The sequence below is a fragment of the Rutilus rutilus genome (assembly GCF_951802725.1).
Source record: "Rutilus rutilus genome assembly, chromosome: 13".
Taxonomy (NCBI): domain Eukaryota; kingdom Metazoa; phylum Chordata; class Actinopteri; order Cypriniformes; family Leuciscidae; genus Rutilus; species Rutilus rutilus.
In genome coordinates this window covers 15,048,875-15,063,977 of record NC_140218.1, presented here as the reverse complement: position 1 = coordinate 15,063,977, position 15,103 = coordinate 15,048,875, and the positions used below count along the sequence as shown (strand labels likewise).

Genomic DNA, 15,103 nt, shown 5'->3' with positions numbered 1-15,103 from the left:
CAATCAATCAATCAATCAATAAAAACAAATCATTCTGAAAGCTTCATACACTTTAATGCAGTGATATTTTGGAAGCAAATATGGTTACCATGGCAATGGCAATTTTATTTTTTCCATAGTAACAAATATCCATGCTATTTTAAGGCCACAGACCATAAATAATACCATGGATTGCTGCATTGTCATCATTACAGTTACCATGCTGTAACACTTTCTCTCTTACATTTATGCTGGGGTGCCAGACAGATATACTATACTGCCAATATTTCCTTACTCTTGTTTCTATCAATAGTATTTGTAAAATAATAATAATTAATTTTCATATGTTCTGAGAATATTTTTTTTTAACTTTGTAGTCTGAGTGTGAGGAATACAATCATGACTGGCAAGAAATCAAAAGGTATTTACCAAGATTTCAAAATCAAATACAACAAATCTGTTTAGCGTTAATTTATTCAAATAACAAGTTAATACCAAACATTACAATTGATACAAAATAAATATAGTTAATGGAGTACCATACCATTGTTTATAATCTGTAAATGCATTTAGGCATCATTTTAAAAACGATAAGTTCTGCGCAGATTAAAATGCTGAACAGATGCTGCCTTTTTACATGTTTAAGTCTATGTTTATAGCATTTGTTAAAACATTGTCTAATACCATTCCTTCTTCACAACATTGAAATGTAAATGTATGGTATTGTACCAATCAAGATAAGAATCCATTAGATAAATATCGAAGGTCCATAAGAACAATATAGCTTTATGCTTAGAACAAACATGTGAAACATGTTACAACACACTTCTGTCTGGGCTGTTGTACTACATGGGAAAAAATATTCATATCACCTGTGAATATGGGAGCACAAATGAGTGCACAATCCAAATTCATTAATGATGAATTGCATTTGTGATAGTAATATCTTGTAACTTTTTTTTAATGGCTCATCGATCAACAATAAAAAAAAACCTTCAGCATTTCAGTTGTTTAGTGCCTCATATAGGTATAGATGAAAGTTTAGCTTCAATATCACCTCCTGATATTAAGATTTGCCTGGATTTTCTGGTTATGACAAAAACAGTAACAGTAAAATCCAGAGGACATGTTCTAGTAAGTCAGTCATTGTAATCTTTGATACAGTTAAGTTTTCTATTTAAAACAGTTGAAAACATACAATTCTCTGGCATATGAAATTATGATGATAGCTGAAATGGAAAAATTGGATTTAGCCACATAAAAGCAGGGCATGCTTTCTGATTCAGAGAATTATGATTGTCCACTTGACTGAACCACATCTACAGTATTTAAGCACAAAGACAGGGTAATCACTGTACTCATGGAAACTGAAATAAAGACCTGAATACACCCTCTTAGATGGACTTTTTGGAAGGTTTAAGATAACCAAAAAACAATTATCTGTCTCAGGCATTGTACAATCACACAGCTTACAGCAAAACTATATGAACACATGAATAAAAATAAAATATCAGTCAAATTATTAAATAGCCTCTTAAATGTACTATATGTAATCAGAAGCCATTGCTGCGATTGCTACAGCGAAAAGCAATTTTAACGGTCAAGAATATTGTTAGTTTCTGCAACAACACACACACACACAAAAAAAAAAAACTAAATGAGAGCATATTTCATATATTAATGAAGTGCTTATTTTCAGCTATAAAAACAGCAAATACAGGATTTCGAAGCTTCGTCCGTATTTTAAATAGTTCAAAAGCCATTTAGCATTGAAAAGTGTGATGGCATGGCAAAAGGTCACTCTGCATGCAGCATAAAGGAAACAAAAAAACAACAGAAAGAGTATGTTTGATACTATTCTAAGACCGCACACAATTTGAGTGCCGCTGGCTTCATCACAACAGCGAATCAGTTATTTCAGTCATTTTGCAACTAGCACCAATACATCAACGTCCAAAAAGTTCTTCTGTTGCACGTCATTGTCCTACTGGGCCTGAAACACGTTGATCTTGCTTGTATTTTTAAGAGTCTGTCGACGGTTACAAAACCAGACCCGAACCACCTCTCGGTCGTAATTCAGCTCCTTTGCGATCTCTGTAATCTCTTGGCCAGTCGGAAGGGAGTTTTTCTCAAAGTAAGTGTTGAGGACCTCGATGGCCTGCGGCGTGAAGCTCGTTCTCCGTTTGCGCTTCTTGGAGGGTTCTCCGCCCACAAACTCCATCAAGTTCTGCTGACCCTTCTGATTCCAGAGCTCAGCCTCTGCCAGCCAGCGCTCCAGCACAGGCTTCAGCTTCTGGGCACTTTTAGGAGTGATGTCAAGCTTCTCAAATCTTCAAACAAGAGGCAACGTGTCAACACACAAGATACTGGAGTGAAATGGGAATCTTTCCGCCATATATTTGATTACAGATTTTATATAGAATGTAAAAAGTAATTTATATAAATGAAACTTGTATAAATAAAACAAAATAAATGTATATAACGAAATACCAATTATTTGTCTCAGGAAATATACAATTACATAGCTTAAAGTTTACTGCAACGTAAAAAATTATATTATATTTTGTATAAATTGTAAAGAAGAACCCTGTATGTCACTGTTTTATGGCACTATTTACAAAACAAACAGATCAGGAGTGGTTCAATCATTTCTGTGCCGACCTCTAAGACACGTACAGAAAGAAAGAAACAAAGAGAAGGTATAAAAGAGACTAACCTGCAGATGGCTGACTGACTGTAGGCGGGACCCTCTGTAGCAGTGAGAGCCTGGCCAACTTGAGTCTGTGTCAACCCCAGAGAGAGCCGTCGAATCTTAAAATTCTTGGCAAACTCCCGAATCTCCTCCAGATTAATGGCCTCTTCTTCATTCACAGCAGACTGTGGCTCTAACGAAAACAAAAATTGAATTAGGACTTCTGGATGCTGTCCAGATCATAAACAACATGAGTAATCTACCCATGAGTCACTGAAACATCATTTTTCAAAACTGAAATCTGATCTAAACAACCTTCAAGAATTGCTCCTATTCAATTATGTGACTGAAGAAGGTTGTAAATGCAATATTGCAAACATAAACGGTAAAGATATACTACCAGTAAAATATAAACCTACTGCTGACAAGCTGCCCCACGGTAGGCATGTCTCCACAGGCGATGGCACCGGTAGAGGTGAGGGATGTGACTGATTTAACCACTTGTGGCTGGGGAGCAATGATCACTTTAGATGGGGCCACTTTTCCAATAGGACCCTAGAGAATAAATTATAGCCAATCAACAAATACGACAATCATTTTACAAATATTTCACATGATCTAGAGCAAATGTGCAAAACTCACCCCCTGATTTTGCCAGGGCATTGCAAGGTAATTCTAAGGTATTCTGAGTTCATTGCTCTTGGTAGGGTGCACTGGGTGGCTGCCAAGGCATTGCTAAATGGATGCTAGGGCATTCTGCTCATTGGAAAAGAGTGCCTGTGGCGAAATTTCTGCAAAAAGATATTACGTTGCTTCTTGCTTGTTTTGTGACACTTTCAAAGTGAAATGTCCATTGACTGGCACTAAAAGCGTGTACAGTTTGCTCTATTGCGTATGAAAACAACGTACCACCTAGACTAAACCTAATCGATATTGCTAATAAAAGCAAACTTGAGATTTGCTGAAGCAACCATGCTATTTTAATATCCTTCTACAAGTCTTTCAGTTCTTTAAAGGTGACTCAAGGGACTCATGTCTGAGAGTTTACAAATCATGTGCTAAGGTAAAAGTATTTTGAGCTCATAGTATTGTGCAAGGAACCGTGTGAAAATAAGTCTTTATTAATGTATAATTTACTCTTGTATTCTTAATTTTTCTGAACTGGAATAAATGTTTTTGGTGTTTTACTGCCACTAGTGTTAATTTCAGCTGGAAACTGCACTGTATATAAAGTATATAAAGTATGTTTTCCAAATATGTAGGTAGAGGCACGTTTTCCAATGAGCCTTGGCATGCTAGGGAATCGCTAGGGTATTCTGAGTGGTTTCTTACTTTCTAAAAAAGATATACTAATGCTTTAGAAAGTACAAAAATGGCACACAGACTACACAAAATGTTTCTTATCATTTATAGACCAATGAAAAGCCATAGTAGCTGGCACTATAGTACCTGCGTGGTGGTTTTGGTGAGTGTCAGGGGCACAGTGGATTTGGGGAGGACGGAGGCTGCAGACGGGGCAACCGCTGTTGGACCGTTCCCTATCGTAGCAATGATCTGGCCCTGGGAGTTCAAAATCAGCTGTGGGGACATGGTCTGGACCTGCAGGCCTTGAGCGGGTAACGCAGAGGCTGCCGCAGCTCCAGCCAGTGATGCAGGGTTGACCAGCAGAGGAAGTGTTCCAATCACCTAAAACACAGGTATGAAACTAATGAGACTGGTATGTAAAAATGTTCATTGTGTAAGAAGGCTTGCCTTTGGGAAAAATGTATCTGTTAAATGAATAACTGAGCATTTAAATGTAGCACTAACCTGGCCCTGTGCGTTGGTAATGAGTTGACTTGTGAGTCCTGCCACATTAGACATGGCGCTGGTGAAGATGGGAGTTGTAGTAAGAGAGCTGATGAACTGAGGCTGAGCTCCCAGAGAAGCTGCGCTAATCTGGGAAAAAAACAAAACAACTCCTGATTAGATTTATATAAAAATTCATTACGAAATATTGAAGGATAGATGAGTTTCCTGAAAGGATCTACCAGTACTTGTAAAGAAGCAAAAAAAGAATGTTTTGAGTGAGCATAGGTTTAAGATCTAATTTTTTTTTTTACAAAAACATCTAGTTTGCTTTTAATTTATGAAATATTTACATAATTATTATTTTTATTATTACTACATGCATTCTATAAAATAATACATAAATAACAACAACATTGTTATTATTATATACAATCTTTAAATAAATAAAAAATATATTGATTGAAAATATAATAATATTGATTGAAAAATATCCATTGATTAACATTAGTTAAGTACATTAGTTAACATGAACTAACAATTAAGAATACTTAAATGTTAATTTCAACATTTAGTAATACATTATTAAAATCAAAAGTTGCATCTGAGCTAACATGAACAAACAAAGAACAGTTGAATTTTTATTAATAAACGAACAAAGATTAATAAATACTTTATTTGTTAAGGCATTAACTAACATTAACTAATGGAACCTTGTTGTAAAGTGTTACCTTATTATTATTAAGGTCTATAAAATATAAAGTCAGTCTAGAACTATTCAAAATATTATCAGTTTAAGTAATCAAGCCTTCAAGCCCAAGTAATCAAGCCCTGGAATACAAGAGCTTTACATTTGACCAAAAAAAGGTCTAAAACTTTCTATCAATGTTAAACCAATGATGTATGAAATATGGAAAACTAGTTGAATTGTTGATGAGAAAGCACCAGTGATGCACCAATCATGAATTTTCATTGGCGTATTATTTGTTTATTTGCACTATAACAGGCAAACTGGCCTTAAACAAAAATATCTGTTGCCATTTGAAATTAAAGGCAACCACTGAATTTAATCATGATCCAAACAAAGATGTTACGCACATGTAGCATTAGCAGTTGTTTTTGGTTTTAATTAGATTGTATAATTTCAAGATTTAAAGCAAAAACTGAATGATCAGACTTTAGATTTGTGAAATTATGCTACATAAGACACACCTGCACAAAACAAAAACAGCTGACTGAATAAAAATGCAAATTCACTCTCTGACAGTAGGTGGCGCTTATGGAACAGCGCAGTTTCCTTGGTTACCGGTATACACAAATCAGCATTGTGCTTATAAACGGGCATTATACAGAGGTAAGAGGAAAAGAAAATGCCATTGAAACGTTTCTGTCTGTTCCCTTTAGAGATGTTAACGTCCCGTTTACAGATGTTGTAATGTTTCTACACAAATAAAATTTTGACTATATCCTAATTACAAATTACCTTTTAAATATCCAATACTAGCCACCAAGTATCCAATAAATAAATAAAAATCTGTAAAATCGTTCAATTGCCCATATTGTCCCAAAGTATTGTGCATCCTTACTTCAAACATCTTAAAAATCCAATTTTACACATGAGATATCATACAACTAAACGAAAAACCTGTTTCTATTCATAATAGATGATTTCCCTACTCACAATAGCAGGGTTGATGGACAGGCCTGCAGTCTGAAGTGTTGCGACAGAGACACTAGGCTCTGACACCTTCTGCACAACAGATGCGGTGGTGGCTGGCGTGGTCTGCGTTGGCTGCAGGGCCGCTTGCATGGACTGCAGAGCAGACACCTGGGGCTGCAGGACCGCCTGCGCAGGTGACTGCAGCTGCGTCTGGACAGAGTTCAACATAGTAGCAGCTGGAAAAAGAAAACAGGCTGTTGTAACAATCAAAACAATTTAAAAAGAAGAGTTTGTTTGCTCAGTAAAACACCTTGTACCATTAAAATTGTCATTATTCTGAACTGCTGACTGGTCTGGACAAAAACAACATTTCATATAAACACAATATCATGCATTTTAAACTGAATCCCATGCCAACAGAATGTAAAATATGCACTTTTTCTAAGATGCTTTGCACCTGATGAGTATCCACAATATGTCTGAGCAGCACCATACCTTGCAGTCCAGCAAACGGCAGCTTCAGCAGTCCTCCGGCAGGGCTGACCGCTGTGAGACCAGGGATGGTGGCGACAGTGGCGGTGGGTAGGGTGAGCACTGCCAGACCACCCTGACCACCCACAGACCCCGCCATACTTAAAGGAATGAGCAGGGGCTGACCCAGGGAACCCTGCTGGGCAAACATGCCCGTCATCAGAGAGGCCAAGCCATCCTGAGTCAGGACCTGGCAGGGTAATGGCAAACAGATTTAATTATTCTCATGAGTTTCAAATGTGTTGACATTTACAGACATTTGCGCTTTTAAAAACCATTAAAAATCAGGAGTGTTTATTGAAATAAATTTTGGGGGAAAAAACAACTTAAAAGAAAATTGGAATTGTTGCTTTGCCTCGTTTCACTTGGAAATGTTCATTCAAATAGTTAGAAATGTCATGATATGAACATCCACAAGTCAGAAATAGTCAGAAATGATCAAGGGCTTGGAGCAAAATTGACATTGTAAGTGGCCCCCGGTATTTTAAACGGCAAAAATATCCTCTTTTTAAAAATGAAAATGGAGTTCACCTGTGGGCAGGCCTGGACAGTGATGGGTATGCTGGTCTGCGGCTGGGCCTGAGACAAACTGATGGGGGCTGTGGAGACCACGGTATGGACTGCAGGTGCTGAGACCTCCACAGACACTACATGCAAACAGAGTCAGATTTGCTGAAATCTTTTAATTTAGAATAATTTTTCCATACATAGGAAACATGATGAGTGGTGGTGTCTTTTTCAAACCATGCATTTATTACTATTGTGACTCTTAGGGCCAGATTTACTACCAGCTTGCGCCAGCGCAAAACCGTTTTTGGCACTAGAAAACAACTGTCAGGAATTATTAAAGACACCCACTGAAAAATTTGCATTGAAAAGGCGTGGACAGGGTTATTTTTGCGGCTGACCTTACTGTATCTGCATTTGTAGGAGTTTGCCTTTCAGAAGCAATATTTATGGGAGGAGAGTATGTCTTAAACCAGACGCTAAGGCTCTGTTTACACCTGGTATTAAGATGCGTTTTGGTCGAACGGATCACAAGTAGACGAGGGAGACACGTACCAGTTTACACCTGGTGTTTTAATCTGTATCTTTCAATCACTTTTGTCCTGATTTCTTCAAGGGGAGGGTCTATGGGCGGGTAAATGTATGGACATTTTTTTTTTTTTTGATCTTTTGATCTAATGGACGAAATAAGCTCACGCAATTTACATCTGAACACAACCGGTGAAAACAGAAACGCATGCTCTGACAGCACCATGACCACATTGAACTTGGTGAGTGTGTGTTAGATCAGGAATGAAAGAACATTGTGCTTGGTACGTTTTTCATCTTCAAACTAAACTTGGGTCTCCAGCTATAGTTTAAATCCCATCTGGCTAGCGCGCTTCCCATTATGTTAACGCATTAAGTCAGCAGGCGGAGAGTAGGCGGCCATTTGTGGCTGTTCAAATGCATTCGACCACATGAACATTTATACTAAGAAAGAAATCCGTTACAATGGGTTTTCGACTACCTCTGGAAGTGGTCAAAAGTGGACAAGCTCAAAACATTTTAGACCCCGTTTACACCCGTATTTAGCATCATCACATCCACTTGTGATCTGATCCACCAGAAAGCATGTTAATAAGTGTAAACAGGGCCAAATTTGTGCTGCTCTTATAGATTGCGTTGGTCATTATAAAAATTATCCGGCAGTAGGTGATCTACGCAGAACTTTCCACTCCCATCTGCACTTTTTTGGAATTGCGCTCTCACGCTAATATGCCATGTTAAAGGTGAACTAAGTAACTTTTTTACCTTAACCGAACAGCTTCAGATGTCATTGGAATAGTTATGACTTTTTTCGGGTTGAATGGTGGTCGTCTCGCACCCCCCCAAGCGCCTGTGAGCCGAAAAACCACCCTTGCAACTTTGGGCCGGCGCGCTAAAATCTGCTAAAATTCTGTCATTATTGCGCTCCCTCACGCTGTTCAAACCCGAATGAAGAAGACGTTTTAAAGAATGTCCCATCTGCTTTGATGTCGTTGATCTACTAGCCTCTGGTATCTGAGAGTCGCCAACGAGTTTTTCGACAGTGTTGTCAAATATCTATTCCAAAGCTGTAGGGGGAGCTCTATAGAGAAACCTGCGAGCAAAAAGCGAGAATACAGCGAAGAAATTCCCGAAACTGCATAGCCCTGCTTTAAGTAAATTTGGCCCTATATGCTTCTTTGATGGTGGTGGCTTTGAATACTGGGTTGCTGTGATACCAAACTAGTGTGCCTATATATATATATATATATATATCATTCAATTTGATTAGCCTCACCAGCTGTAGTTGTGCTCGTGGTTACTGGACTGTCCAACGGACCCTCCTCGGCTGCATCCAGGGTCTGACCAGCGCCCTCCTCGCCCCCTGACTCCAACTTCCCATCAGCCCCTGAAGAAGACAAGACTGTATCCACCTCCACCTCCAACACACGGATGGTCTCCTGACCTGACATGACAATGACCTGTAGGAAGGGGTTGGACAGGTTATAAATGCTCTCCTTTCCAGGGTACTGGGGGCAGTGGTGACAAGATGAAAATGCACCATGGTCTGTTATGGATGAGTTTACACCTGTGCGTGTATGCTGATCTCACAGACATTTTATTAAAATACTGATAAGGTTTGCTGAGCAAAAGAGCATGAAACTGTTGAAACTAGAGCTGGGCGATATATTGAATATTTGCAATGGTTTTATTGTGCTTTTTTCATTTTTATTTTATTATTTGGTCATTAAGGTGCACTTTTCCTCCATTTATTTTTTTTAATAAAGAAATTAAATACTTTTGCAAAGCACTAATTTATAATAATACATTTAAAATCCCATAAACTCACTTAAGACCAGTAGCATAATAAAAGCCGTTATATCAGACATGGTTGGGCCTATAAGATGATCCATTCCATGATGAGATCACATGACCAGTAGAATACTATTCATTCACTAAAGGGATAGTTCACCCAAAAATTAAAATTAGCCCATGATTTACTCACCCTCAAGTCATCCTAGGTGTATATGACATTCTTCTTTCAGAAGAATACAATCGGAGTTATATTAAAAAATGTCTTGGCTCTTCCAAGCTTTATAATGGCAGTTAATGGCTGTTTCTGTTTGAAAGGTCATAAAAGTGCATCTATCCATCATAAAAGTGCTTCACACGGCTCCGGGGGTAAATAAAGGCCTTCTGAAGCGAAGCATTCGTGTGAGAAAAATATCCATATTTAAAACTTTAGAAAGTAAAATAACTAGCTTCCGGCTAAACGAACACACGGATTTCTAAAGTCTAAAGCGCAACTTATGTGACGTACTTCTGATATTTACGCTACGCCATGACGCATTACGCTACATCCAACGTCACAAGTTGCGCTTTAGGGGCAAGTATTGTATGGCCGTTTGGCCAGAAGCTAGAATTTTAATTTGTAACGTGTTAAAATATGAATATTTCTTACACAAACTCATCGCTTCGCTTCAGAAGGTCTTTATTAACCCACAGGAGCCGTGTGGAGCACTTTTATGAAGGATAGATGCACTTTGATGTACTTCAAAACAGAAATTCACTTCCACTGGAAGAGCCGGGACATTTTCTTATATAACTCCGACTGTATTCATCTGAAAGAAGATCAGTTCATTTTCATTTTTGGGTGAACTATCCCTTTAAACCCTCCTGTTACTGAACACTATCGCTCAAGGAATAAACAAATTATGGCTGATGGTTAAAGGGATAGTTCACCCAATAAAAAGATCTTCATTTGTGTTCCGAAGATGAATGAAAGTCTTACAGGTTTGAAACGACAATGAGAGTGAGGAAATGCTGACAGAATTTGAATTTTTGGTTGAAATAACCCTTTTTTGCAATTGGTAAGTGAAAACTTTAAGTTCATGCCACTAGGTATCACTATTAGTCCTAGACAACATGAAAAAAGTTCAGAAATTTAAAAAAGAAATTTAAACGTTTTTGAAAACATTTGAGAGCGTGAAAGACAGAAGAGAGATGGTTTAATTAATGATTGCGATTCAGTTCAAATTGTCCATTTCAATGAATCGAAGATTTGATGAAAGATTTGTTTGCAGCATTTCTCAAAAACGTACATGGCCTAACATTTTTCATATATTAAAATATTTTGCTGGAAAATACATGTAACTATGACTTTTCTCTAAAATGCAGTGTTATATTAGTGCATACAAGATTAAATGTCATTATTGGGTTTATTTATTGAATAAAGGCATGTAAAACATGTAATTTTGTGCCATATCGCCCATCCCTACTTCATATGCATTTAACAGCTGTACAAGAGACTCAATAGCTTGAAAAAAAAGCTAATTAGGAAAGAAAGCAGCAGAGGATGTTTTAATATGTTAACAGGTGCCCATGAAACACGTGAACTCTAATGTCAACATGAGCCTTTGTGAATTCTGCTGTCTTTGACTTATACACTACTGTTCAAAAGTTTGGAGGCACTACATTTTTTGTTTGTTTGTTTGAAGGAAATTTAAAAAACTGAACTGACTGTGTTGCCTCGCGTCGCCTCGCGTCAGCAGCGTCTCAGCCAAAAAGCTGCGCTTGAACACACCACAAAGACTAAAGGCGACGGTCAACTAGCACATGCGTTCTGCGCCTTCATGTAAGGAAATAACTGTCTATATATGCAGGTATCAATAGTCTATATTCGTCATTCAAAAAGGGAAACCGAAACTAGGACTGTAGATATACAAACTGTAAACATACTGAATATCAATCATGCTAACCATTTTCTTCATTCCAGGTGGCTGATATTGTTCTGCACATTGGAATGCTGAGGTAAGACGACGTAAAATTATAACAGAATTCTCTCTGTGGCGTCTTGCTCGCTTTCATCTCTTTCGCTGTTATTCTCATGCACTCGTTCACTAAACTGAACAGTCAATCAGAGTTCTCCCTCACACCGATGGTGCGGCGACGATGTCCAAGTAGAGACAAAACTGGGACGGCCGACTGACGGCTTGGTGCGTCAGAGCCTTAAGAGACTTCTCTGGAAAACGTACCGACTCCAAACTTTTAAACGGTAGTGTATTATAACATAAAATAGCATGAAGAAATTTAAGCTTTTGCTCAGCTTAATTGTTTTGAAAGTTTGATCAAGCATTTTATTAAGAACGTTTCACGATCATGTTTCAGTCGAGATCAGAGAAACATCACAGGAGCAAATGCAGGGCTGGGGCAGAGAGGGAAGCTCAGCTCAGGACAGTGCCACGCAGAGAGCAGTACAGAGGCAGGAGAGGGTGCGTACCTGGTCGTCTTGTGCTGGGAATTTCAAAGTGCAGGAACCTAAAAGCTGAGAAAACACTTCTGCGGTCAGACAGTGAATGGCTAGAGAACAGAGATGCCAAGCACACATTAGGACAAACAACCAACCAACCCAACAAGGACAACAGTGACATGAGTACAGCAAACAAGCAAGAGCATCTACCCAAAAACTAGCATAAGCAATGCTTTCTGCAAATGCCCCACCACCAGAAGAGAATTGCTTGCGCTGTGAACGTAGACTGAACACTCACACGCATGGGGCTTAAGGCTGGACATGTGATGAAATGTTAAGGTACATCTGTGTTTTGGTAACACTTCATGTAAGAAACATGGGAGAAACGTATGAGATTTATGACTTGACTCAAGAATACCTGTTCATTGACAGTGAGAGGCGCATTGTTTGCAGGGAGATCCTCAGTTTCCATGATGACGTCTAAGCTCTGAGGAGATCAATGATTCTGCATAGTGGTTGAAGGGGATGTTACCAGCTCCGCAGTCGCACCTGAGACAAAAAAAAATACTAGTCACTAAGGATGCTTGACAGCACTAGATGCAGACTATCAAAGATTAAAGTCACCATGACATAACAATTGACCCCATTTACCTTCTTAATACACATTCCTGGTCTTATTGCGAATGATTTATCATGTTATTCCAAAATGTAATAACTTGCTCTGTCACCGAAACATATTTCCTTTTCATCAAAACAAAACGATTCAGAGAATTCCTGAAGTCCTGTCCAACATTTTTTTGGTCACTGAACACCCAATTTCAATCAGAAATACTTCAAGAAGAAAAAACATGATTTGAAATATTACGTTATAAAAGAACAAAAATGTGACTCAGTACAGCTAAATCTGACAAATATCACATTTCAATCAGAAATACTTTACATTATAAATAAAGAACATTTGGATTTGAAATCTTAAGTTATAGAGGTACAAAATATCTGACTTAATACAACTAAATCTGACAAATATCACATTTCAATCAGAAATACTTCAATCACAATATGGAAGAAAAATGTTGATTCAACTATTAAGTTTCTGATGGTGCTGTGCAACTAAATTGACAAATATTTTACAATAAAGTGTCCCATTTATATGATATAACACTATTCTAATGTAATATATAAATACAATTCTATTCTATACAAGATTACAATGGGCCTGTTTATTTTTAGCTGTCTCAAAACTACTAGGTTATTGCAATATATGAATACATAGGTTATTTATATTTTAAGTTTAAGTTTATTTTAAATCACTTTGGTGATTTATATCACCATAGCTTCTATAGTTGTTACTAATAAGTGGATTAGCCATCAAAATGACACTTAATTGTTTCAATTACATTACATATTATGATTGTTAAAGTAATCACAATAAATATAGCAACTATTTTGGCGGGAACTACGATTACCATGGTAAAACTTTGTAAGGCATTGACCAGATAGTCATGACGTAGTCAAGTGAGTAACGTCACGTCTATGACGCGCGCTCTCAAGGTTGTCAACTTAAAATTTCAGAACCCAGGTACCTCATAGTAAAATGTAACAGTTTTTTGAAAAATGTTACATTATTTCAATGAACAGAAAACGACTGAGCATGTTCCAATGCCATCACTGTGCAAGTGCACTGTAAGATGTCTTGCATTATAATTTTACGCATGTAATTATCCTAAAAACAATAGAGCATTATGTAAGTATTGCGCATTTACACATCAAGCAGGCCTGTGTGAGGTACTAGTGCAGCCTTCCTAACACATTCACAATGCAATAATAAAACTCTCCCTATGGGACACACACTTCATCTACTGATCACACTCCTCACATGCCAATATGCCATGACTCGGGACGGCATTTGATGTATTTCCTTTCTCTTTATCATAAATATATAAATTATGCTAATTAAGACCATTGCATATTAACCAAAAACTCATTTCGAATCCGCGAGTTGGTATAGCGTTGTGCGAAAATACGTGCAAGCTGTGATCATATTCACGACTTACCCGCTGAAAGGTGGGATATTTCCTTTATTTCTCCTCCTTCGGCAAGCTTTGCCACAGTTTCTTTTAAATATGCATAATTAAAAATTCATCTCACAGCTTCCGACGCGCGCTACGAACCCACACAAAAGAGCTATTTGCATTGATAAGGAGGCTCGGGAAAACGCTGGTCCTCTTTTTAACTAAATATTTAATGACGTCTTTGCGTTAACTGTCGTGCCGGAGAAGCAAGTGCACCTTAATAGCCAAGGTAACCCCTTATCTGCAGAAAAGTGCCTAAAAATTAACACAAATTTGCTCTTTTGCACTACGTCATGAACATAATTTATGCAGGCCGAGTCTTACATTGCATTGAAAAAATGGCGCTGGCTCGACAGAACTGGAGTGATGGCCGTCTTAAAGGCACAGTACACCGTGTTACTGCAGTTCACTGAACGATTCAAAATTTATAATATTGCTTTATTGTGAGGTTATGCTCTAATGGTAAAATTACTACTACTAATAATAATATTGCTAATAATAACGGGATCAATTTAATATGATTAATTACTATTGTTTATAATAATAATAATAATGACAATAATAATCACTTCATCATGCTTATATTAATATCCATGTCATTCTCTGTGCAGTTTTTAGCTTTTTTAATGCTTTAAAGGAAATCATGATTTCATGCAAAAATAAATTAACAGAACAAAACAGACAATTCAATTGTTATTTACAGTTATTCAAACTTGCTCTATAGTTTCTCCGTACTTACAAAAAATGTATTCCTTTAGCAGATGCTTTTATCCAAAGTGACTTTCAAATGAGGAATACAACACAAGTGAATAAAGAAATAGAATGCTAAAGAAAAAGAGTTTGGCTGCAACCCAAGAAGATTTCAGGGCATTGCAAGCAAGTGCATCTATTGCATACATGAATCTGTGAGAAAGCTTTATGCAAACCACTAGATACATTCAAGCTGAAACGTTGCACTTTAATGGGCTTTTCTTTTCTTTTTATCCCCCAAAAAATAAAAATAAATAAAATGCATACTGATTCTTAATGATTTAGGCACATTCATTTTTATTTTATTTTAATGTATTTTTTGTAATGAACAAGCTTAAAGAGACACCGTGTCTCTGCACACACTCCGT

At 37.4% G+C, this 15,103-nt stretch overlaps 1 protein-coding gene across 3 annotated transcripts; it reads right to left on the bottom strand.

Moving 5' to 3' along the window:
* Nucleotides 1-435: 435 nt before the first annotated feature.
* On the bottom strand, nucleotides 436-14,342 carry pou6f1 (POU class 6 homeobox 1; the record flags this gene model as incomplete). 3 transcript variants are annotated; one of them, XM_084427981.1, is made up of 12 exons in its annotated part: nucleotides 436-2,309; nucleotides 2,696-2,864; nucleotides 3,091-3,226; nucleotides 4,121-4,357; nucleotides 4,481-4,609; nucleotides 6,141-6,355; nucleotides 6,615-6,840; nucleotides 7,182-7,297; nucleotides 8,962-9,145; nucleotides 11,944-11,988; nucleotides 12,332-12,462; nucleotides 13,968-14,336. In XM_084427981.1, the coding sequence occupies 11 exons, from the start codon at nucleotides 12,383-12,385 to the stop codon at nucleotides 1,964-1,966; spliced, it is 1,857 nt and encodes a 618-aa protein (XP_084284107.1). In that variant the 3' UTR covers nucleotides 436-1,963. The 3 variants fall into 3 exon arrangements, with proteins under 3 accessions (XP_084284107.1, XP_084284108.1, XP_084284106.1); XM_084427982.1 differs by lacking the exon at nucleotides 11,944-11,988 and having other exon boundaries at nucleotides 13,968-14,342; XM_084427980.1 differs by lacking the exons at nucleotides 12,332-12,462; nucleotides 13,968-14,336 and having other exon boundaries at nucleotides 11,944-12,051.
* Nucleotides 14,343-15,103: the final 761 nt, after the last annotated feature.